The following is a 23,057-nucleotide window of genomic DNA, read 5'->3' as shown; positions in this document are numbered from 1 at the left end:
ATATATATATATATATATATATTATATATATTTATATATTTTTTTTATTATAGTATAGAAATTATAATATATATTATATATATATATATATATATATATATATATATATATATATATATATATACTATATAATTTTTCTGGGCAACCGCGTTTGAGGAGTGCAAGATGTAGATTATCAAGGTATTTGGGTTATCGTTTTAATAGAGCAAATTCTACATCTTGCACTCTTCAAACGCGGTTACCCAGAAAAGCTACTACAATATAAAATCCACCACTCCACCCAACCACACACAACACAAAAACAATCCAACATCTGATACAGGAGTCAACCTTTGCCTTATGTATGTATATATATATATATATATATATATATATATATATATATATATATATATATATATATATATATATATATATATATATATATATATATATATATATATATAAATAAAACACACATAAAGGACGAGCACAGGAGAGGTGGGGAAGGCGGAATCTAGCAAATGACAAGTGCAAAAATATTTCCTTGACTGGGACTAGAACACCGGATCTTTCCATTCAAATATTTTTGCGCTTGGCATTAGCTAGATTCTGTCTCCCCCACCTCTCCTGTGCTCATCCTTTATGTGTGTTCCTATCCCTTTTTCCTATATCTATTTCCATGTGAATGAATATATATGTATGTATTTTTATGTATAATTATCTCTCATTTATTATTTTATGTGTATGAAAGGATGTTTTTAAATACCGTGCTGTGTTTTGTGTAACTCTTGAAATAGCTTTATAGTGAGCCTGTGTCATATTGAAAGATAATTTTGCGAATATTTATAGAACAATATCACTTGTTTTTAGTGCTTAAACTTACAAAGTTTTGATCAATTTTGAAATGTGATACCCTCGACTCAATTGTAAATCAACTGTTATAGTTAGGCTGATTAATAATGTTCTAAATTATAAGGAAAAAGTGTATAGATGCATCCAAATCATATTGCTTTAATTTATAGGTGTTGTAGATAAAGGTAATGTAATTTTATTTAGCCAAAATTGTTTCCTATAATATTTATGCATTCACTGAAGAAAAACTGTTTCATTCTGGGTAATAATTCTTTCTCTTTCTCTCAACCTCCAAGGGTCAGGGAAGTCAAATTAACATTTGGAAAAGAGTGTTCAGGCACAATCAGTGATTTTACCGGTAGAGTTAAAAACTTATTTTCCTTAAATGGTCATTGAGGATGTAGGCAAAATATGAATCAGATATAATTGCCTTGCCTTTTTTGTTGTGGTAAATAAGTTTGCCTTGACTTCAGGAAACTGAATGAAAAAGATTTTGCAAAATAATAATAAATAATTTGTTAAATTTCTTCTCTCTTTTAATATTATAAATGCTGGACCCTTCACTATCACTGATACATAAGTACAGATGGCTGATGTAAATATATTGAGTGCAATTTTGTAGTTAAGAAATTTATTACATGTATTTATGAAACTTCAAACCAACTGGTATCAAGTCTCATTGGTAATGATGATTAGCAGTGATGGTAGTGATTTGTACTGAATGATAATATTTTATTTGGTTTAGCGAGGAAGGTAACATGATATCAGACAAGTCTGTATATGAAGTCATAAGTTATGGAATTAGTTAGCAAATTATTATCAGTAATGAATTGAACATTACGATTAAAATTATAATACAATACATTGAGTAGGTCATTGATTTTTCAACTTAAAAACAGAAGGTTACCACTTATCATTTCAAAAGGCAAAGTATTTAACGTTCTATGTCTAAATGAATTAATACCAAGGGTTGGGGAACTTTTGAGTATCATGGGAGCATTGGTTTTTGTGACCACAAGTGAAGCAGTTGTGAACATAATAATTTTTTGCAAAATTTGTGCCGATTCTATAGTATAAATAATGAGATACACAAAATATGAATCCATTGACTGCTATTATTAGATGGAAATGTGCCGTAGCTATTGTTTTTTCGATATTTCCTGGATAAAATAATATATTAATTGATAAGTTCTTAAACAAATTTTGAGGTAGGCTGCAAAGGGTCCGTCTCATGCCTGTGTGAGAGTAAATCTCCAGGCCTCTGATATTTTATTATATTTAAATGGTATAAAGAAGTTTGAATAATTTTTATTAGATAAGATTTAAGCATTTTTTTTATTTTAAGTTTTCTGCTAGTATGAAGATATTTTATGTGATGACTGTGTGTGACATTGACTTTACTGGAGTATCATGCTTTGTGAAACCATTTCGCTTTAACATGCCTATTTTATAGCTACTTGTAATTTGGATTAGATAGAAGGTAGTTATGAAAATATAATCGAGAATTCTCATCACTGTGCTCAAAATATTATACTTAGTATCAAGTTGGTTAATATCATCTTGATACATAATTAAAGAAGAGTAGGTTGAGTTTTTACAAAATTAGTGTCCACAATCAAATGAATTTCTTCATATTTATTTTGCTAGGTTGATTCATGATATTAAATTGTATGTTATATGATTAATGTGAAATTTGTTGCTTTTGAAATACCTATATTTATTTAAAATATATGTTAGGCTTAAGGTAAGCAATTAAAAAGCAAATGAGAGGCATTCCTTGACTTGAAAGGAAACCTCAATCTTGGAAACTATATTATGGCAATCATGTTCTTTATTTTTTTAGATTTGACCTTTATTATCATGTGTCAATGATAGCATGGCATACTTACTCTCATTTAAGTCTTAACTGGTTACCTATTGTACTGCCAATATTAGGAAATACCATCATAAACATAAGTCTAAAGCAGTAGGATAAGCAAGTGGGATTGTTGTGCTGCCAAAACAACACAACTTGTAAAGAATATTCTGTAGCAGCTAAGCAGTTAGATTTTACCTCTTACTAACATGATTTAACTTGAATTAATACAGATGCCATGCATTTCACACTTTCCCCGCCGCAGTGCACTCATATTATTTAAAAGGCACATATATATAAACCCTAACTAAATTAGAAATCAGTTCTTTGTTACCCTTAATAATGTCCTCCCCAAAACCATGTGCCAAACTCCTTCCTGTCTTGTGAACTGTTTCCAGAGTGCTTGGGCGAAAAGATCTCATGGCCAGTGGGTGACATCTGGTTCCAAGAAGGTTAGCTTTGTGCAGAAACAAAATTGGAATGCTTAAACAGATTTATTTTGCATCCACCCTCATTTGCTTAATTTCATGCATCGATTGACGAGATACAGCAAATATTTGACATTTTGCTGGCTAGGGCTGGCTCTTTGCCATGGTAATTAGTAAAAATAGGTTCAATTTATAAAGTGCACTTCATTAGAAGCATGTGTATTGTGGTCGTGTAGTTATCTAAATGCATTTCCACTGAAAAGATTGTTTGCTTGATATCAATTAGTTTTCTAGCATTAAATTTGCTTTTATTTTCATCTTGACATATTTGATCTCTTTGCTGTTGCCATAAACTCTCAAGTTCATAAGGGTTATTCGATGCATAAATTAAAGCAAGTTTTTTTATCATTCTGTCTTGTATGTTATTATTTAAAATGTTGAATATTAATGTTTTCTTGTGAATGTTCCCTGTATAAGTTTGTAAACCTAAAATATTTTGGTGAAGGGTGTAAGCTCATCGTGGCTTTATAAAGTTTGATTTTAAGTTTTATTTAATATTGTGTGATAATATTCCTGATTATTAATCATTAATCACTGAGGAATTAAGGGAAATGTTCATACAAGGAGAAAAATTTTCGTTTTTTATTAATTTGTTCCCCCTTGTTAACTGTGGTGAGTTATAAATAAATCAATCAGTTCAGCATTTTGAAATCCATTGTATTAGTTTATTAAAATAGTTCTTATTTCAAAAGGATAAGATAATATGTAATCTTTTTTGTAGCATTCGCATAGAGCATAAGTGGTTAATTTTTTAAATAATCTTTTTTGCTATATATTATGTGCTAGTTTTTTTCCTTTTATGATTTTTCATGAAATAACAAGGACATCCCCTTGTAAGTATTTTTATCAAATAACTCATTTTATGTGAAGAAACCTATTTAGTTTTAATAAGGATTCTAAGGTTTTATATTCATATATGGATTGGACATTAATAATATCTTCATATTACTTAATACCATAAACACAATCATGAACCTGATGGTTGGTTTGATAAGTAATGGCGCCATGGTTGAGTTTAGTATTGGGTGAAATCTACCATCACCTGCAAAATAGATCTCCAGGTAGATAACTATGTTTATGATTTGTTTCCTGTAATCATATTTCATATTCTAAGCAACCAGCCGGGTTATTCTGGTGTAAGTTGACCAAAATGTTTTCAATCAAATTTCATCATGGTAAATGTCTTGTGCATACTTTTGCTGGCAGTTATAAACCCCCAAGTAAAGGCGAAAGGAAACTTCACGATGGACGATTTTCTGTCCTTGAGGATTTAATGGGCACTCCTTGTGTGGTATAATGCTCATTTGTTCAATGCAAATGTAATACATTTGGCACCCTACTCAGTCTGTTTTTATGATGAAATAGTTCAAGATAATTTCTAATAAATCATATATGAGGCACGGTAGCCGTATGGGTGGAGGATTGGCCAGACCAGAAGGCCTGGGTTAAAATCTGGGCATTGCCTTTGGACAGTAATCTTAAATCAATCTGCTTTTTTTATTGAGGGCCAGATCTTCATAGGAAACTGTAGGTGGTGCAGGGGAAGGAACTTGCCCCCATGCCCTAATGTGTAATTCTCTTGAATTTTTCTTTTTAAATTCACTCTTTGCTGATTAAAATGTATGTGTAGTGAGTAATTGCTTGTCCTTAATATCTTCATATCAGTCTCCCTATTGTATATGCCAAATGTTTAAAATATATATATTGATAATTATGGTTTTCAGTGGATTTTTCGTCTTGGCAAGCTTCCTTTCCTTACTTATTTCTCCTTCAAAAAACTAATTCAGAAAAATCACTGATGTGATCCCTGTGACCTTATTCAGATATATTTTGAGGACTCATGAGTTACACCTATCTGAAACATTCTGAAGTAGCTGCTGGTGGATGAAATTCTCACCCACCGTCTGGAAAAGGATGGCATGACTGGCATTTCCTTTTCACTGTTTGGCCATCAAGACTTAACAGAAAAGAGTCATGAAAAAAGTGCTTGAATTTCATGGGAAATAGTGGAAATATGTTATCTGTACATATTATATTAAAAATAATAATGATGAATCACTCATCCCTTTCTTATGTTTATATGAATTGCAGTAAGGGTTACATGCTCAGTAAAATTTCTGCTATTTTGATTGAAATCATCAAGAGTTTGTTACCTGAAACTGTTGAATCTAACAGTTTCAGGCTTAACTTGGTGGAATTCTTTCATGGTGAGGTGAAAGAAAGAGAAAAAACAACTTTGCACTTCCACACACTTTTTTAATATAACACGACCATGGTTTCGATGCTGCGCATCATCTTCAGGTGATCACCTGAAGATGATGCGCAGCATCGAAACCATGGTCGTGTTATATTAAAAAAGTGTGTGGAAGTGCAAAGTTGTTTTTTCTCTTTCTTTCACCTCACCTGAAACTGTTGCGTATCTGGGTAAAATTTTCCCATTATTCTTGCCCATTCATTCCACCCAAATTGTATGACTTTATTTTTCTTTCAGAGTTATTTTTATATTATTATTATTGAAATAGTATTTTGTGTTAAATATTTGCTTCTGGCCTCTAAAATATGATGCAAATTATATTTGGAAATTAAATTTTATCGGGAAAATAAGCACATTGCGTTAAGCTACATTATATTATCTCAGTAGTAGTAGTAGTAACTTTAGGGGCGGTGACAGACACCTGACGTCATTTGTGCCATTAGGGATGAATGGAAATAGAGGAAGGGTGGAGAGAAACCCAGTGTTAGCATTAGCCTACTCTTAATGAAAGACACCAAGGGGTCTGCAGTTTAACATCCCATCCAACGGACGGCATACTCACTCAAAGTACTTTCCACAAAGTACTTCATGAGCTATCACTGAAAAAGATCTGCCGCCTCGAGGATTCGAACCCAAGCCATTTGGGTGTGAAGCCAGAACATTAGCCGCTGCACAATCCTAATCCACAATGCCGACCTCGGTGGCGGTGGGGTAATGTCCTTGCCTACCAACCCAAAGGTCGCGGGTTCGATTCCCGCCTAGGTGGGTTTCCCTCCATCTAGGGCTTGGTTGTATTTGTTTGTCTGCAATATACTGTCTGTAATGTAGGGTTAGGTGGAAGAAGGGACTACTAGTCTCAACCTCGCCCAATTAAGTCGATAAATAAATAAATCAATAAAATCCTCGCATCATTTCAGATTAATTTTCATGTAATTTTTCACAATGAACCCAAAAATTGAGACAAATTAGATGACACCAATGATACTCTATCCTAGGAAGTGATATGCATCTATGAAGATTCTTGCTATATGTTTTCATAAATGTGAATTCTGTTTTTATGTATTTTTTCTGTAACCTTATTTTAAGGGAAAATCTTTTATTTAGCCTCTTAAGATTACATTACTACTGTGTTCCTAATGAGTTATCAAGAACAAACGATTATTTTAGTATACATGAATGCATGTGAAGTGTAATAATAAGGTATCAACAACTTCTGAGAAAATCCAAGCCATTTATTTTTGCCCTTACAGATGCTAGTCCGATGGTTCAATTAAGGGTGATTGAAGTTTCTTTAAAAAGATAGGACTATAAAAATATGTTAATTGCTTTAAACTATAATGCTCTTTAAAGGATATTCACTAGTGCAGCTTTATTTAGATGATGTAAGAAAAATCTATCTTAAGAATGACTGCCTGAGAAATGGGAAATTTCACTCCACAGATATTTAGATACTTTCATGTAATGCAATAATAATATTTGTTCATCCCATGTCAACATTTGAAATCTCATATAATGCTCAGGATGATGTAATTAAATAATGGTAGACATTTTTCAGTGAGTATTTGTTTGCCACTTGCTGTACTGTCACTTGATGTGTTCTTTAAGTCTATAAAATAATTTCTTTTGGCCTACTCAAAAACTCACCAGTTAAGATTATTTTGCGGACTTTTCATTTCTTCACTAGATGCAATTTTTTGAACTGGTTTTTGGGGTGAACAGCACAGATATTCATTTGTGTGCAGAGGATTTTTCATGAATAACTATAATAATATATGTGCATATGTAGTAATAATTATGTTAAAATATAAACTTATGCTACGTCAAGCTATTTTTGAAAATAGGGTCTAACTTAATGTTGCTATATTGATTAAAATAGAAATGCCCAAAAGTTGGTGGACATCTTTACCATATAAGCTGGCACAAGTGTTATTGAAATTATGATGTTTATAATTCAAATCAGAAATTAAGTTTTTAGCTTTTCCTTTTGAAATGCTTTAAAATATAACTATAAAATATGTAAATATACTTTTTTTTGGAATGTTGTCATGAATGCGTACTAATGAGTTCTTTATGCATTGAGTTTATCAACCGAGCTGCGAATAGCCTCAATAATATTTGCCAGCTTAATAATTTATTTTCAGAATTGTTTTGATGACCCTAGTTGCTTCCTCTTAAATGATTTGATACTAATCAAAGCCTGTCTTATTTTGTGTTGAATGAATGCATCATAAATTACACACAAAGTAAATTTGTATTTAGGAAATTCATGAGCATCATAATAACATACAAATACTAATAAGGCACAAAATTAGGATACTCTATTGTACATGGTAACAGCTTCAGTCGATTAAATTTGTGCACATTATATTAACTTGGCTCACAGTTAACTGAGTTGCAAAAAACTATGAAAAGTAATCTACAGTGTACGCCTTAAGTTGGAGTCCCAAGTCAAGTTGGGGGTGCCCTTGAATCTAAGCATACTAGTCTATTTATTTCATTTTATCTTGTTTGTGTGATTGGCTGGTATAGTACATATTATTCAAACTCATATGTTCTATACCTTTCTAATAGTTTTAGTTTATTTTACCTTCTCAAAGATAGACTAGAAACTCTCTTGGTATATACAGAGACTATGAGGGGCTGTCTTCATATGTCCTGCTACTAGTGGACCCAATTAAAAGGGATACATCATGAGGTTACCCTTTCTCTGGTGTGAGATCTATTCTAAATAGGCAAGAAAACCTGTGAAATCACTCCAACCACCGTCAAAGAGAGGTCTCTCTTCCATTAATACAGAAGTCAGGCTCCTTAATACAAGCTGCACTTTATTGCTGGTATTGCATGTTTGGCCATCACTCATTAGTATTAATGGAATTCTTGCCATATCTCTGGTTACTATTCATAATGAAATGTTTTAAAGTCAAAAACCTCACACATTTTTTAATGATTGTATGTCCAGGCTGAAAACGTATGTGTCACTTTACCCACTCTAAGTGGTTATACGTGAATGTTTAATATGACTAAATAAGTAGACTATGTAAGAATTACTTATTTGTGCATTTTAAACTCTGGCAAAAATGCTAAATATAGCAATTTGATATTTCAATGCTAAATTATTCCTTTTTGATAATGTAAATAACAATTTAACTCTTTTTGTTAATATATCTGTACTTGAGCCAAGAATGCATGTTTAGTATTGCATTTGCATTTCTAATAGATTGCATTCCAACAATATCAATTCCATATCTTACTTACATGAAAAAGTAATCATGGGTACAATGAAATGCATTCCATATGTAAGCATTCAGTGTAGTTTTCAGAAAGTATGCTGTATGGGTAATTTTAGATCATTGGTGAAATGTAAATCATGTGCATTAATTAATTAATTCAAGGTTATCCTCTAATATATCTTTATTTGTTGCAATATCCTGCATAACTATCATCCCTAAATAAATAACTTTATGGAAAACTGTGACTGAAGTAATCCTCACAGCATGTACATTTTATTTTGCATGATATGATGGTGATAATACCCAAGTATACTTTGCATATAATATAGAGTTGGCATGTGTAATGGTGACTGATTGTTCCTCTCTATAATGTGAAAATATTAGTGTGCTCTCATTTAAATTTTATTTTTGCTTTTGCCCAGCCATTTAGAGTAATTTACATTTGATATATTAATGAAATTTGCTATTTTAATACAACATCATTGGTTTTTTATCCTCATTTTCAACTGCATTACTTATCAGAAGGTGGATATTTTAGCAGAGGGAATTATTATATAAATGCACTGTTGATGCTTTAACGAGTCCACATTTGGATTTTATTTCAACTACTGAAAATTGTATCAAATATTTATTTTGAAATTCAGATAATTTAATTAATTTAACTATGAATTGAAAATAATTGGAAAAATATGGATGCAAATTGCAACTTAGCACCACTTTCATCTGAATGGCCTATTTTTGTAAGTAAAGGTTTTCCTCTTTAAATATACATCAGAGTGCACGTGCTACCAGCAAACCAGATCCCTGTGCGTTGTTGTCATTGGGGAAGAAGCAGGAAACAACCACTGTGCAGATGAGGACGGGAGATCCTGTTTGGGAACAAGGATTCACGTTTTTGGTGAACAATCCACAATCAGACACACTTCATATTAAGGTTAGCTCTCTAATGCTACTAAAATTCAGGACTTATTTATTGTTATGATTTTAGAACAAGCTTTATATGAAAGTACAGACATGAAAAACTTGTGTTTATCAGTTTTTATTCATCTTATGAAATATTACAACTGCATTCATGAGCTTGTTAGTTATGTCATGTTCAACATTATGTGCAAATGAATTTTCTTTTAAAGCCATTGAGAAGTTTGTTGTCTAGGTTTTCTTAGGTTTTCTTAACCCTTAAGCTGGATGAAATATAATTGTATATATACACGGACAACTGTGAGAAAGTTGTTCTTGTACTAATAAAATTCTTACACTCTGGGCCTAGAACCCCTTCTTATCTTTATGGCCTGAGATCTTTCTTAAGAGAGGGTCAACTCCCTCCTTCCTCAAACTGCATGCCCCTCCTCTCTGCTGCCTAAAGAAGATACCAAGGTTTTCATCTTAAAAAATGGCCTAATGCCAGAACTCTTTGGGAAATAGATCAGTGCACATGTACACTTTCAAGGATAATATCCTAATATGAAGTAAGTTGTCTGTTGAGTTCATGGCTTAAGATTTATTTTTAAAGCTTATAGATTTAATTGTTATCAGAGCAGTGATGCCTCAAACTTCAATTTTCAATTCACTTTTTCTATCCTCCATGCCCACATTTCAAAAGGCTGCTTTCTCACCTGGCCTGGTTTTAGCCCTGCTATTTTATGGTTAACTTAGCCTTTCTCTTACTCAAAAACCTTGTTGTTGCTTTGTTTACATTTTCTCATCCTATTCCTATTGTGCTGACTTTCAAATCCATTCAGCATTTCTTGCAACCTTTTGGATGACTGACAAACTAAGCTTGATTATTTGAAAAACTGACTGACTTCATGAATTAATTACCCCAAATTCAATTTCTATCTCCAATCCTTCCAATACCTTTTGAACTATTTCCTCCACGTCGGTGTTTATAAGAGCTGGTGATGGTGGACACCCCTGCCTTATTCCTCTTCCTAACTGTGCCCATCCTGCTTCTGACTGCCACTTGTACCTGCACAGCCTGCGACATCTACATGTTACAGATAATGCACCTATCCCTACAATAAACCCCTTTTTTCTGTAATACATTCATTAATTCTGCCCAATTTACTCCATAAAACGCCTTCTCAATGTATTAAACAAGCAAATGCATCCTGATTGTGCTCTGTGTTCCTTTCAATTCATGATCTGGATACTTCTCTGGTATCACATGCACCTCTCTCATTCCTGAACCCAAACTGATCACCCTCAAAGAAATCATTTGTTCACCTCTCCACCCTCTTATTGATGATCTTAAGTATCACCTAAGTTTCGTGCAAAATCAAACGTATTGTTTTGTAGTCCTCACACATGGTTTACTTACCCTTTTTTTTTGATGGACACTAACACTGATGCTATGAAATCTTCTGGTTACATTCTTCAATCGTCTATGTAATGAATTATTGATAAAAACTCCCCCTCTTGTGATTTCTCAGACACTTACGGAGCTCTATTATTGTGCTACCTACCTTTATTTCCCTTATTTCATTGTAGTTCTCTAAATGCCCTTTTTATCTTGCCATCAAGTATGCCTGGGCTGAAGCTATCCCTGTATATCTATATCTAAATCTGTGTTTACATTCTTCCATTCACTTCTCTCATGCATCTATCTAATTATCTCATCTGCAATCCATGTTTTCCTTTCCCTATTCACTTAAGATTTCCTATTTTCTACAGTTTTGTTTGCACCTTTCCATATCACTTGGTTGAAACGTTTCCATGTTTCATCCATTTTTGCCGGCTCCCTGTTCTCCCCTGTAAATATCTCAACTGCTTGCTGATACTCATTTCTGGTGGTTATGGTTAATGCTTCTGTAGTCCATTTCCTTAACTGTCTCCCCTGTTTTATCCATTTGAATCTGAGATTACACTTAATTAATACTAAATTATAATCTGAATCTGCCTTTGCTCCCAGGAAACTGTGAATAATCCTGCTGTTCCCACATCCGTGTCCAACCATAATATAGTCGGATATGTCTCTGAATTTTGTATGCATAGGTACCATTCTATGCACACCTTTTACAGTGTTTTAACCTAGTATTTGTTTAGATTAACTCTCATCTCCTGCAGAACTTTATTACTTTCTCTGTGTGGTAATTCCTTGTTCCTAAGATTTAGTTCACTACCTCACTATCATCTGTCCATAAATTCACCATTGCATTCCAGTCCCATGCTATCAATTGTTTCCATTCAGAAACATTCACAGTGATGTCCTCCAACTGATCGTATACTCTTTAACTTTTTCCTCTCTTTAGATGGCTTGTAAACCTGAACATTGGCCAAGTTCATTGGTTCAGTTTTCACTTCTAATTTTTATTTTCTATATGTTGCTTGCTCTATGTTTACTATGCTTCTTCATACCTTCTCATTCAATTTTATTTCCAACCCTCTCTGGCTCTCTTCCACTCTGCTATGCATTACTCTGAAATTATCATCCCAATATTCCCAGCTATCCTTCCATCTGACCCTTGTAGATTCTGGGGATCGAGATGGCGAGATGGAGCGGGGGCTAACGTACTGGCTTCCCACCCTGAGGGTGCGGGTTCAAATCCTGGCGGTGTTGAATATTTTTCAGAGGTATCTCGATCCCTACTTGAGGTGCTTTGTGGAGGGCACTTTGAGTGAGTATGCTGTCCGTCGGATGGGACGTTAAACTGTGGACCCCTTGGCGCCTTTCGTAAAGAGCAGGCTAATGCCGACGCCGGGTTTCTCTCCACCCTTCATCCTTTCCTGTCCATCCCCTATGGCGCAAATGACCTTAGCTGTCGGTCGCCTCCCCTCAAAACTACTACTACGACAACCATGGATGCCTTTCCTCTCCTGATCCCAGGAATAATACACTGCCCAGTGGGCCAAGTCTCATAGTTACTGGGACTAATAGTCATAATGCTGTGGTATAAATAATAGAGGTTTTTTTTCAGTTGACTTCCTCAATAGTGTTTTTAGCATGACAATATCACTCAAATGGCCTCCCTACTGGGATCAGGTGGTGCAGGGATTACCTTTGGTCTGGAACCTACCTGTCAACCTGACAGTCATGGGTGACCCTGCCAGAAGCAATTATCATTTCTCCTTACGAAACTGTTCTATGTGTCATCAAAACACACAAGCCCTTCCACCACATCAGGATTTTAGGCCATGAGGGGCTCCATTTATATTGGTATGCATATATACACCTATGCGCAAATGGCTCACCCACTCTAGCAGGCTTGCATAATTCCGTCTTAGGTTCCTCCTGTCTTTTCTCAACCTAATCATTTCACTGTCTCTGCACTCTTCTGGCAGGATTTTTATGAATTGCAACAATATCACTGATCTCTTTACCTTCCAGTGCACTAAATACTTATGAGATATTCAGTCATAGATGCAAGGAATCGGAGTTAAATGCATACATAGCTTTGCAAATATTCCTTATTTTCTTCCTGCTATGCTGAAATGAGAATGTTCCGAACTATCCTGTGTGGAAACTTACTAGGAGTGACTTAGGTTATCTTTTAAGGTAAACTTGTTAAAGTTATTGTAAATACAAATGAACATTACAACTTTCATGGGACCATAAATCCATTCTTGCCTTATGCTAACTAAGTGGTAAATGTTAGCCAATTGATCATTGAAGTGGTGTATTTGGCTGTTCCTTAGATTCAGTAATACTGTACACTGGAGAGGGTTAAATATTTAATTACATTATTTAATACCATTGCATATTTAATTTTTATGTATTACATGAATGTGATTAATTGTTATATTATAGTATTTTAAACATATCTTGTGTTATTTTAGGTTATTGACCAGAAGACTGGACAAGACATAGGCCGTCTGAGCTACAATCTGTGTGATTTGATGGAGAAGCATTTAATGCAAATTGAAGATCAACCTCTTGCCCTTAAACACTCTGGTCCAGATTCCAAGATTCTCCTGTCCATGCAGATGAGGGTGAGTAAAATATTGTGTGACACAGGTTATGAAACCATAATGTACCAAGTACATGCTTCATCTTTAACTGCTACGTGTTCAAGGTGATGAACATATGTGCTCTTATTGGTGGAATCCACATATTGTTTATGAACAAGACAGAAAACCAATTGCTGATAAGATTAAAGTGTGTTTGTATTTTAGTGCTTTAGGCAAATCGGGTAGATTGAATGCAAAATGTAATTAAAATTTAGCCTGTGACATTGTATGTACGGTATTTTGTCACAACATCTTGTTCCTTTAAAAGCCCCAAAATGTCAGAGTTTAAGATTTATATTAATAAGATTATTTATTTATTATTATTAAAAATACACATGTGCTGATAGACAGTGTCAGGTGGCATATAAGTCCCAAATAATTGCAAAAGTTAATAGATAAAATCAGACTTCAAAACACATCTCTTTAACAAAACATGCAAATCCCCATCGCATTTACATCCATTAATCAGCAAGAAAAAAAGATAAATTAAAAAAATTAAGGTATTACATATTATACAATACACCATGGCAAGCATGGAGCATAGTCCATCTCCCTATTTTCTCACTACACTCAATGGCCAGAGATGCATCTAATTCCAAGTCATTTCAGAATTCATTCATTTAGTTTTGTTATCTATAGATTATCTCTCATCTTTGTTATCTCTTTATTACAATTTGTACACTAGCATGATATGAATATTTACTCTTTTATTGTTTTTCTTTAATTTTAGTAATGAGAACATTTTTATGGTATTTAACAAATGCAGTTTGTATATTGAAAAATAATTTGTATCATGCACTATTGCAACAAAATTTGAAGGATTTGTTCACCAATGAAATTAAAATATGAATGAGCAACTCTAAATTCTTTTTGCTTGAGATTTATTCTCTTTAGTGATACTGATGCATCAAATGTACGTGGATCAATATGAAAGTTCTGAGGTGCAAAAAAATTAAGATACTTGAAATAATTTTGATTACTATATTTTACTCTAAATACTCGCCATGGCATTATATACATTTTTTCATTCTCTGAAACCACTTCTCAAAACAGTTTTTCCACTCATTTTCCTCGAGTGCTGAAAGTTCACTTCTGTAGGCTTCAGCCTGTAGTTAAACCCCTGTGGATTCCGGGAACTGCATTTTAAGTTTGGCTGTGTGGGCCGACAAATTATCATGGTGCAGGATGATGACCCGCCATCTTGTCTTCAGCCATCCTTCTTGAAGATTTCCTAAAACTTATTGTAGTCATACTGTTGTGTATACAGAGAGCAGTAACAGTTCTTTGTTCTTCCGGGAAGAAAGTTTTTACATGACTGCTTTTGGAGAAGAAAGTTGCAACCATTTTCTTTCAGGCGCCTTGAAGCCACTTAACTCTTGTTGCTGGCTGTTCGTCGGGAAAAATCCACTCAGTTGACTGGTGCATATTTTCAGGATCAAACTGATAAATACAAGTTTTGTCACCAGTAACTATGTCGGAAACGCAACTAGAGGTGCCTCAGTCAAAGTGCGAGGCAACCATCAAGATGAAACTTTCCTGACTCAAAGATTTTTGTGTAGGATTGTGAAAACTGCCAGAAATGCAATCTGTAGTGATGATTCCATATCCTTATATGTCACACGATTGTTTTCGCATCCCAGTATTTATGCAGCGGTGGTGTATTCATCAGTTTCTGCAGTTGCTGGATGCCCACTCCTCTCCTTATATTTCAACGAAGTTTGATCTCTTCTAAATTCTTGATACCACCAAAATATTATCTCACGGGAAAGAGCAAGGTGCTCGAAGGCCCTTAGCAAACAATCAAGGCTTTCAGATTCATTTAACTTCCTCGTCAAACGTTATATGGACTCATTGCCCAAAAGTGCTCTTGATGGCTCCATTCTCACAGCACCTGCATGCCGTGTAAACAGAAACAGAGGAAGACTGCCTAGCGACTGAAATAAGCAGAACAAGTTGCAACTTGTACGTGTTACTAGGAAAGGACATTGATGTCAACAGCAAAAGGCGATTACAGATTATGACATAGTCTGTCTCAAAACTTTCATAGTGACCTGCATATAACCCTTTAATGTTTTAAATATGACAAGTCTAAGAAAAACTATAAATTATGAGGCATTTTTTTAATTACAGCTCATCTTCCAGAATGTAATTTATTTTCATAAATTTTATGCATACATATCTAAATAATATAATGTTTTTATATTGAAGGTATTAGTATTCTTTTCTCATTATAAAACATTAATTAATATTGTTTTTGCTTATTTGCATTGGTAGTTAAAAAAGTTTCTAAATTGATAAGAATATTGATTGAAAATCTAATATTAAAAAATGAGGGTTAAAATATAATTTTTATTAACAAAATGCGGTCTCTTCCAAATTCTTTGAGTAAATATGCTGATTTTTCAATTTCACATTATTTTCTGATCAGATGAGCCAGGTCTTATTCTTCACCTTAATCATTCATTTGTATTTCCATTCTGTGAATGGTGCTTGTTTTATGGAGGAATATAATTGATAATATCTCACTGAAACAGCATGGTCAAAATTATTGGGAAAAATACTTTTTTCCTCCCCAGATTCTTAAATATGAAGAGCCAAAAGAGGAGGACGATGATGATGAAAGTGAAAAATCCAAAGAAACCTCGGATAATGGTAAAGGAGCATCTGCACCTTTGGTGGCTAAAGATAGTGTGTCTGGATCTGAATCTCCATCAACTCCACAATGTGAGTTTCATTCAGTATGAGTGGCATGTGAAACTTGTATCTCTCTTGAAATTGTAGAAAATGTACTATATTATGAAGTATGAATTTCACCTGAGTTTCTAAGTATTTCTTATTCGATGGTTGTTAACAAAAGGAGGAGTGGCTATTTTCAAGTAATAGTTTAGAGGACTCAGTGAAACTTGGAGAGTATCAATGGAAGCTTAGAAAATTGAGAATAATAAGCTACTCAATTGCATAAATACACTTGTGCCTAAAATTTATGAAATTTATTATTAAATATTTGCCCTGATTATCTTCATGATAAAAAGAAAGACTCAAGTGTACGACTGACATTGAAGACAATCCATTATTCTGAATTTCCAAGTGATTATGGCCTTTTTATGTGGCATACTACATTGAAATCTCCCGTATAGTTTAAGTAAATTACTATGTTATTTTGATTACTGTTTATTAATCCAAGCATTTATCTCATTCCGTGTTCAAAAATATTTCACATAATGAAATTAGTTTTGGTTGATTATTCACAATATTTGCATTTCATCATTGTTCAGAAGCAATGCATTGCAATATCATCTGTTGCCATATTCATCTCTTGTTTCCCCTTACCTTTTGCATACACCTGAAAATAAGTGTCCGAAATTCATGATTGAAACATATTGCATTCGCTGCAAAAAATATGCGAAAAACACTATCAGTATCCTCTTTCACCCAAAATGCAGCAGTAGCGAGGATTTGGCATTGGCAGATGATGGTAGGAGATCTAGTGTAAGCCAGCCTCTCAAAGGACCCCATCCTGAATTCTCCCTTACCAAACTTCTAGCTTCCTCAAATTTAACAAATCTAAGTAACCAATAATCTATACTCCCAAACATATGGTGAGATTTAACTTTTATGTCTTTACATGGTATGATATACGCAAGGAAAATTCAAATAATTTTATTAGCTTCTGAAACCATTTTTAACCAAGTGAGTATGGTGGTATAAAAATTTTATTTTCAAAATTAGGGATCCCTATATTTTGTAAATATTTTGTTACTTACATTTGAACTTTGGTGATACTGTTAATTTTGTATGCCATCCTAAATTTTCCCACAATAGAATGCTAGTAAAGAGGTCTTATCTCTCTGTTCCAAAAGCTGAATCAGTGTTTTGGCTGATGGTTGAATGATTTAAAAAGGAAGCCACTTTGTGTCAATCATTTCTTCCTTATCACTTTCAGTGTTGCCTACCTCCTTTATGCCACAAGTTCTGATGATGGATATGATGTCATCATCTTTAGGAATTTGACATCCTTCCAAACCATTGTCATTTCTCTCTGGTGAATTCATCAAGGATAACTTGGCCCATGGGTTAAACAAATATCCAAAATGACTCAGATATTCGTATTTAAATTACAGCTCACAGTCCTTTGAAGAAGCAGGCATCTCATGACTCTGTCGCATCAGCATCATCCATAAGTGTCTCAAAGCTGATTACTAGTGAAGTAGCTTCAAACCTTGATGCACAGCCACCTTCCATTCCTTCCGTGCCACCTCCCGATGATGATGACTCTGAATTGAGATTCCGTTCAAATGCAGCTGCAAAGTAAGTAGCAACAAAGCTAACTGCTGTGCCGTTACCATGTATTAGGGTGTGTTTTTAACCTTTGAAGCATTTAAAGCCCAGGAGAACTAAAGTTAAAATGGGAAAAACTCCGTAAGTCTAGGAAATTAATGAAAATAACTAGCAAAGGTAACTCAAAATTTTGGGGGAGTAATGCTAGTGAATAAATCAGTGCTTTGCTGATTGTAAATGGTATTTTTTTGGCTAGAATTCAATAAGATACAAGCAGCCTTGCATTGTGCATTATACAGACAACCCTTTGTTTAATCTATGTAGTTACAGATGCTCATTTAGCTTAAATGTTACTGTAGCATAAATCCTTTGAAGTACATGCTATAGAGTTTTAAATGGCTCCATCCTGTGAATGGTTAAACTTTGTATTATTATCATGTCACAAATTTTACCTTGCCATTTTCAAGGTTGCCTCATTGCCACTCCAGAACAAAATCACAGAAAATGCCACTGTGTATCATGTATTCGCAATTTTAAAGTCGTTACTTTGCACCAGGGCAAGGGTTCAGATCGCGTGATTCTGCTCATGCCACTGGGTACCACAACTCAAATAATAGTTCATTACCATAACATATGATTTTTATCAATAATATATTCTGTAAAACATTTCATAGAAACATTATGAATTTATATACAGATGTTATAAAACCAATGTTAAATGCATACATATTAGAACTTTTATTTTACAAATCTTGGAAAGTATGATGTAAATATTATTTGATCATTTCCCCAGGGATCAAATCATCGTGTAAAAAGATAATGGCTAGTAATGTAATTTGGAATAAATAGTCTCCAAGGACATGGTAAAAATTCTCTCTCTGATTCTTGGGTATCTAAAAATCAATTTTCATATTCAGTGTGCATAAAATGTAATATCATAAACTCTCCTGGGTATTGTTCTTCATACTGAAGTGTTATGAAAGCCGAGGTAATATTTTCCATTTTTGCTTCTGTTGTAGGTTTCATGTGAAAACTATTGTTTATTGAAATAAAAGAAGTAACTTCATATTCACTCAATATGTTGTGTAAATTCCATAAAGTTATGCCTGAGAAAACAAATTTGAAATTTATGGTATTTCCTTAATTATCTTATTAATAAGTATGCATTCATTTTTGGTGATAGCTCATAAATTTAGATTTGAAGAAGTGTGGTGTTACCATCCATTAAAGAATAAAGTAAAAGAATAACTTCAAATTGAAAATTTCATTACATGATGTAGCTGCCAAGGTAAAATATGCATCACTGGCATAAATAACATATGGGCTACCTTCCACATACCATGTGTAAAATTTTTTTTTCTTCTTTATAAATAATTTTGAATGTGCTCTTTACAAAGTGGTTTTTATCAAGCCATTCTTATATTGCTTTGATGACAGGTCACATGGTGATATTGGGCTTGGCAGAGTACAGCTTACTCTACGTTATAGTACACAGCGGCAGAGATTTATAGTTGTGATTCATAAAGTGGTGTAAGTATCTTTTTTTAAATATTCCTCTTGGTTTTAACTTTTGTAGACAATCAATTTGACTTGGTTCTCATGGAAGCACATTTTTATAGCAGTTTATGAATAAATTATGAGTTTTAAACAAATTGGAAAGAGGTTTGATTGGGCAAGAGTAATTAGTTTTTCAAATTGTTATGACTACAGGAGAATGGACTTAGGAGAACCTGGGTCTGCTATCGTAGGGAATTAAGATTATTGGGGAAAATCAGCATCCCTTGCCCCTTCCATCTTTTGTTGTTGTGATGAATGTTGTAAAGTCATCAGATATGCTCTGGAAAGTGGGTGCTGCTCAGAATATTTCCAATGCGAAATATCAGGAATGGAAAGGGTCTATGATTCACCAAAGTTAACTTCACTGAAGTTAAGCAATGTTGACCTAGACAGAAGTTGGCTGGATTAATTCCATATCTTTGCTGTAATGCTATTTTCTCCTGTCTGCATGTGGCAGGTAGGTTAAGCATGGGTTGACACGATGGACCAAGAGGCCTAAATGCCTGTTAAAGGTCCCTACACATCATCAAATAAATATCTTAAACATTTTTAGGTAACCTGTATGTTTGTGGGCCTTCAGAACTTGTGATGGCATAGACTTTTTTTGTAGGCATATTTCAACTTTTCAGTGCTATAGAATAGTCAATATCATGTAACTGTGCCTAAAGACTAACTAGGTTGTAGAAAAAATATGATTGGTGTTGTTTGTGAATAAATGGGATAAAAATAGAGGTATTGTCATAGAAACATTCATAACACACTCTGAATTAAAAAAAATGTTTTTAGAAAACAATGCATATTAAAAATGAAAAATTATGATTATTTAGGTATAAATTTCAGTTACTGCATTTGCATGCAAAGCTCTATTTGTGCTTAAGCTTTGCTCTAAGTTTTCACATTGTCTGCTCGAGTCTGGCACCTATTTCCCATGGCGGCAATTATCAAATTACTTATAGGGATATTTATCTTCTTTTATCCATTTTAAATGGAATGCATCTTTATTTAAGTATAAAATGAGGCATATCAAATATAATACACTGTATCAAAGCTTGATTGTGTAGTTCTGAAATCTTGTTGTGGCCAACTTAGTGGTAGAAAAATACCCCATTTTGTAACAGAAGATTGTTGGACTCTGAAAATGGGCAACTATTACTGTGTGCAAAAATCCGCAATTTTAATTTGGAAATCTCCTTATTTTTTTTCCAAAGAATTTTTGTGTTTAAGTTCTAGCAAACTTATTTTGCTATAGGCACGTCTGGGTGATGTCTCAACAGGGTATTCATTTTGTAATGGAATATGATATTCAAGAAATTCATCTAAAATTAGGATTTGTATCCCATGTTGATATATGCATTTATATCTGGAAATTTTGATTGTTTTAAAATGGATTAATTTTTACATAGTTAAGCAATTAATTCTGTGTGTGAACCACCATGGTTTAATTTGACTCGTGATTAAGTGAACTATGATGTGGTTGCAGATCTGAGAAACTGCAGCACAGTGACCCCATATTCTTTAACATTTTAATTTTACCAATTATCTATTCTTTAACTCCTCAAAAGGTTGAGTATAACCAAAGAATAAACAACTCTGGTAAGTTACCCTCTGGTAAAAGCACATTCTGGCTATTTTACATGTGTGTCAATCCTGGTCATAAGTAATTTAAAATGTTAGTGGCTTGACTCGTGGAAATCAGTGCCTAATAATGGGAATGTGAGCTGCTACTGTTGCAACCTCTGGATCAAAATTAATTGATGTTAATACAGAAATTACTTTTAATTAAATTTCAGGAACCTGCCTATGCCTGATCCCAGTAACATACCAGACCCATATGTGAAGTTGTACTTACTCCCAGAAAGATCCAAAGATTCCAAACGCAAGACAGAGGTAAGATGTGAAATATTGGATTTTGTAAGTGTGGCTTTTAACTTATCTTAGTTTAGTTAGAACATGAAGGACATTAAGTATCTTGTCTGCTTCACTCCTTGCTACAAATAAAACACACACGTGGCAGGTAACTTCTTATAAAAACTGATTGATGCATTTGGCATCTTATTCATCATTCATAACTTCCCCAACTGATGACATAGGCAGCCCTCCAGCAAGTGATAATATGGTTGCCTGTTAATTTTTGTTGTTGGTTTTAAGCCAATGATCCCGAACCACTCAAATAAATGTATTTTGAGTGGACTCTCTAATATCTATTGTTGATATACTTCTTGGATTGCTGTATAAGTGTGTAAAAATTTTATTTTAATTTTTTATTTTATTTTATTTTATTTTAATACTTCAAATTGAGGTGTGTTACCAGTTATCGCTAGCTATTTCTCTCTCTCTCTCTATGTAGTAATGTATGCCTCTAACTAGAACTGACAATAGCTTAATAGTTTCTTCTGATTTTAGACGCTTTCATGATATTACATGTAATCACTTTGAGTTGAAATTGTATGTTTTTTCTTATTTTTGGGAATTGTATGATTTTTATGTGATAAAAGGGGATAATTAGAAAAATTGTCTATAATTTTGTAATTTGGATTAATCGCATTCATGAAGTTTTTAGGGTATATTATGTGATATGGTTTATGCCAACTTGGATTATACCGTCTGAGTCCATTGATCTATTATTTCAACTCAGCGTGCGATTTTGCCATGATAGATGTTTTTCAATATTCTTTTTTAATATTCATTGATTTAAATTTCATTCATTCATTTCTTAAATTTTATTTTCATTTCATTTATTCATTTTAATATTCATCCTTTGAGAAGCCAATTCATGTCTGAAATATATGTTGTATTGCATTGTTTCTTCTAAATTGGTAATGAAAATTTTTGAAAAATGAAAAGTTAGTAAAGGAAAAGCTTATTCGTAATGGAAGCATATAGTAGGCGGCACTGTTGGCAAAATCATCAAAATGGTGAAATAAAATTTGCAAGATGACATTATTACATATTTTTAACTATTCAAAGGATGTAGGCATTCAAATTCTGTATTACTTAAAGTTTCAATAGATGTTGGCAATTGAAACACTTAAGCTAAAAGAGCATTTGTTTGTACATAAATTTATACAAAGGGTTGCTTGTACACTGTACTGCAAGCTGGTTGCTTGTATCTTCATTGAACCCTTGCCAAAAAATTGGTCGGCAGAATTGATTTAGTAAGCTGTTGGAGACATTTGGTTAGACATTAGTGAAAATGCATAGAGCAAAGGAATTTAATAAGTTGGCCTTTTTTTAACTTCTGCTTGCTCTTTTATGCATATCGTTTTTTAGTGAATTAAAGTTAATTGTAGACTTATTTTCCTATACTGCTGTGTCATAGGACCAAATTGCTTTTGGGTTCTCATCTAAATTTTCAGCAAATGTTTTCCTTTTAAATTTGCTTAACACTTTCTGAAATTCCTTTTTGACATCCACCCTACATATCCCATAATCATGAGTGATATATTCTCTTTGTCCTTAGAGATATTATTCCATATAATTTTCATCTTGTTGTGACATAGTCGTTGACTTCTTAACAATTTTCGAACCCCCACATTGTACCATCTATGAGGTAGTTCTGTGTTATCTTTTATACATTTACTTAGAATGAACCTGTTAACTGCTGAGCGCTGGATGTC

General features: G+C 33.5%; 1 protein-coding gene across 6 annotated transcripts in view; it reads left to right on the top strand.

The window, feature by feature from the left end:
• The window catches only part of Esyt2 (extended synaptotagmin-like protein 2), a 61,641-nt gene that overhangs the window by 32,809 nt on the left and 5,775 nt on the right, over positions 1 to 23,057 (top strand). For 3 of the 6 annotated variants that reach the window (XM_071590523.1, XM_071590506.1, XM_071590513.1), the window contains exons 12-18: positions 3,088 to 3,141; positions 9,437 to 9,595; positions 13,435 to 13,587; positions 16,182 to 16,329; positions 17,727 to 17,913; positions 19,321 to 19,413; positions 21,231 to 21,327. In XM_071590523.1, the coding sequence (XP_071446624.1) occupies positions 3,088 to 3,141; positions 9,437 to 9,595; positions 13,435 to 13,587; positions 16,182 to 16,329; positions 17,727 to 17,913; positions 19,321 to 19,413; positions 21,231 to 21,327 (891 nt within the window). The remainder of the gene's footprint in view (positions 1 to 3,087; positions 3,142 to 9,436; positions 9,596 to 13,434; positions 13,588 to 16,181; positions 16,330 to 17,726; positions 17,914 to 19,320; positions 19,414 to 21,230; positions 21,328 to 23,057) is intronic. The other 3 variants (XM_071590547.1, XM_071590530.1, XM_071590538.1) reach the window with 1 other exon arrangement.

This window comes from Hetaerina americana, unplaced genomic scaffold (genome assembly GCF_022747635.1).
Source record: "Hetaerina americana unplaced genomic scaffold, ioHetAmer1.1.p SCAF_1, whole genome shotgun sequence".
NCBI classification, from domain to species: domain Eukaryota; kingdom Metazoa; phylum Arthropoda; class Insecta; order Odonata; family Calopterygidae; genus Hetaerina; species Hetaerina americana.
The sequence above is the reverse complement of the archived record's forward strand: the minus strand, read 5'-3'. Positions and strand labels throughout refer to the sequence as shown.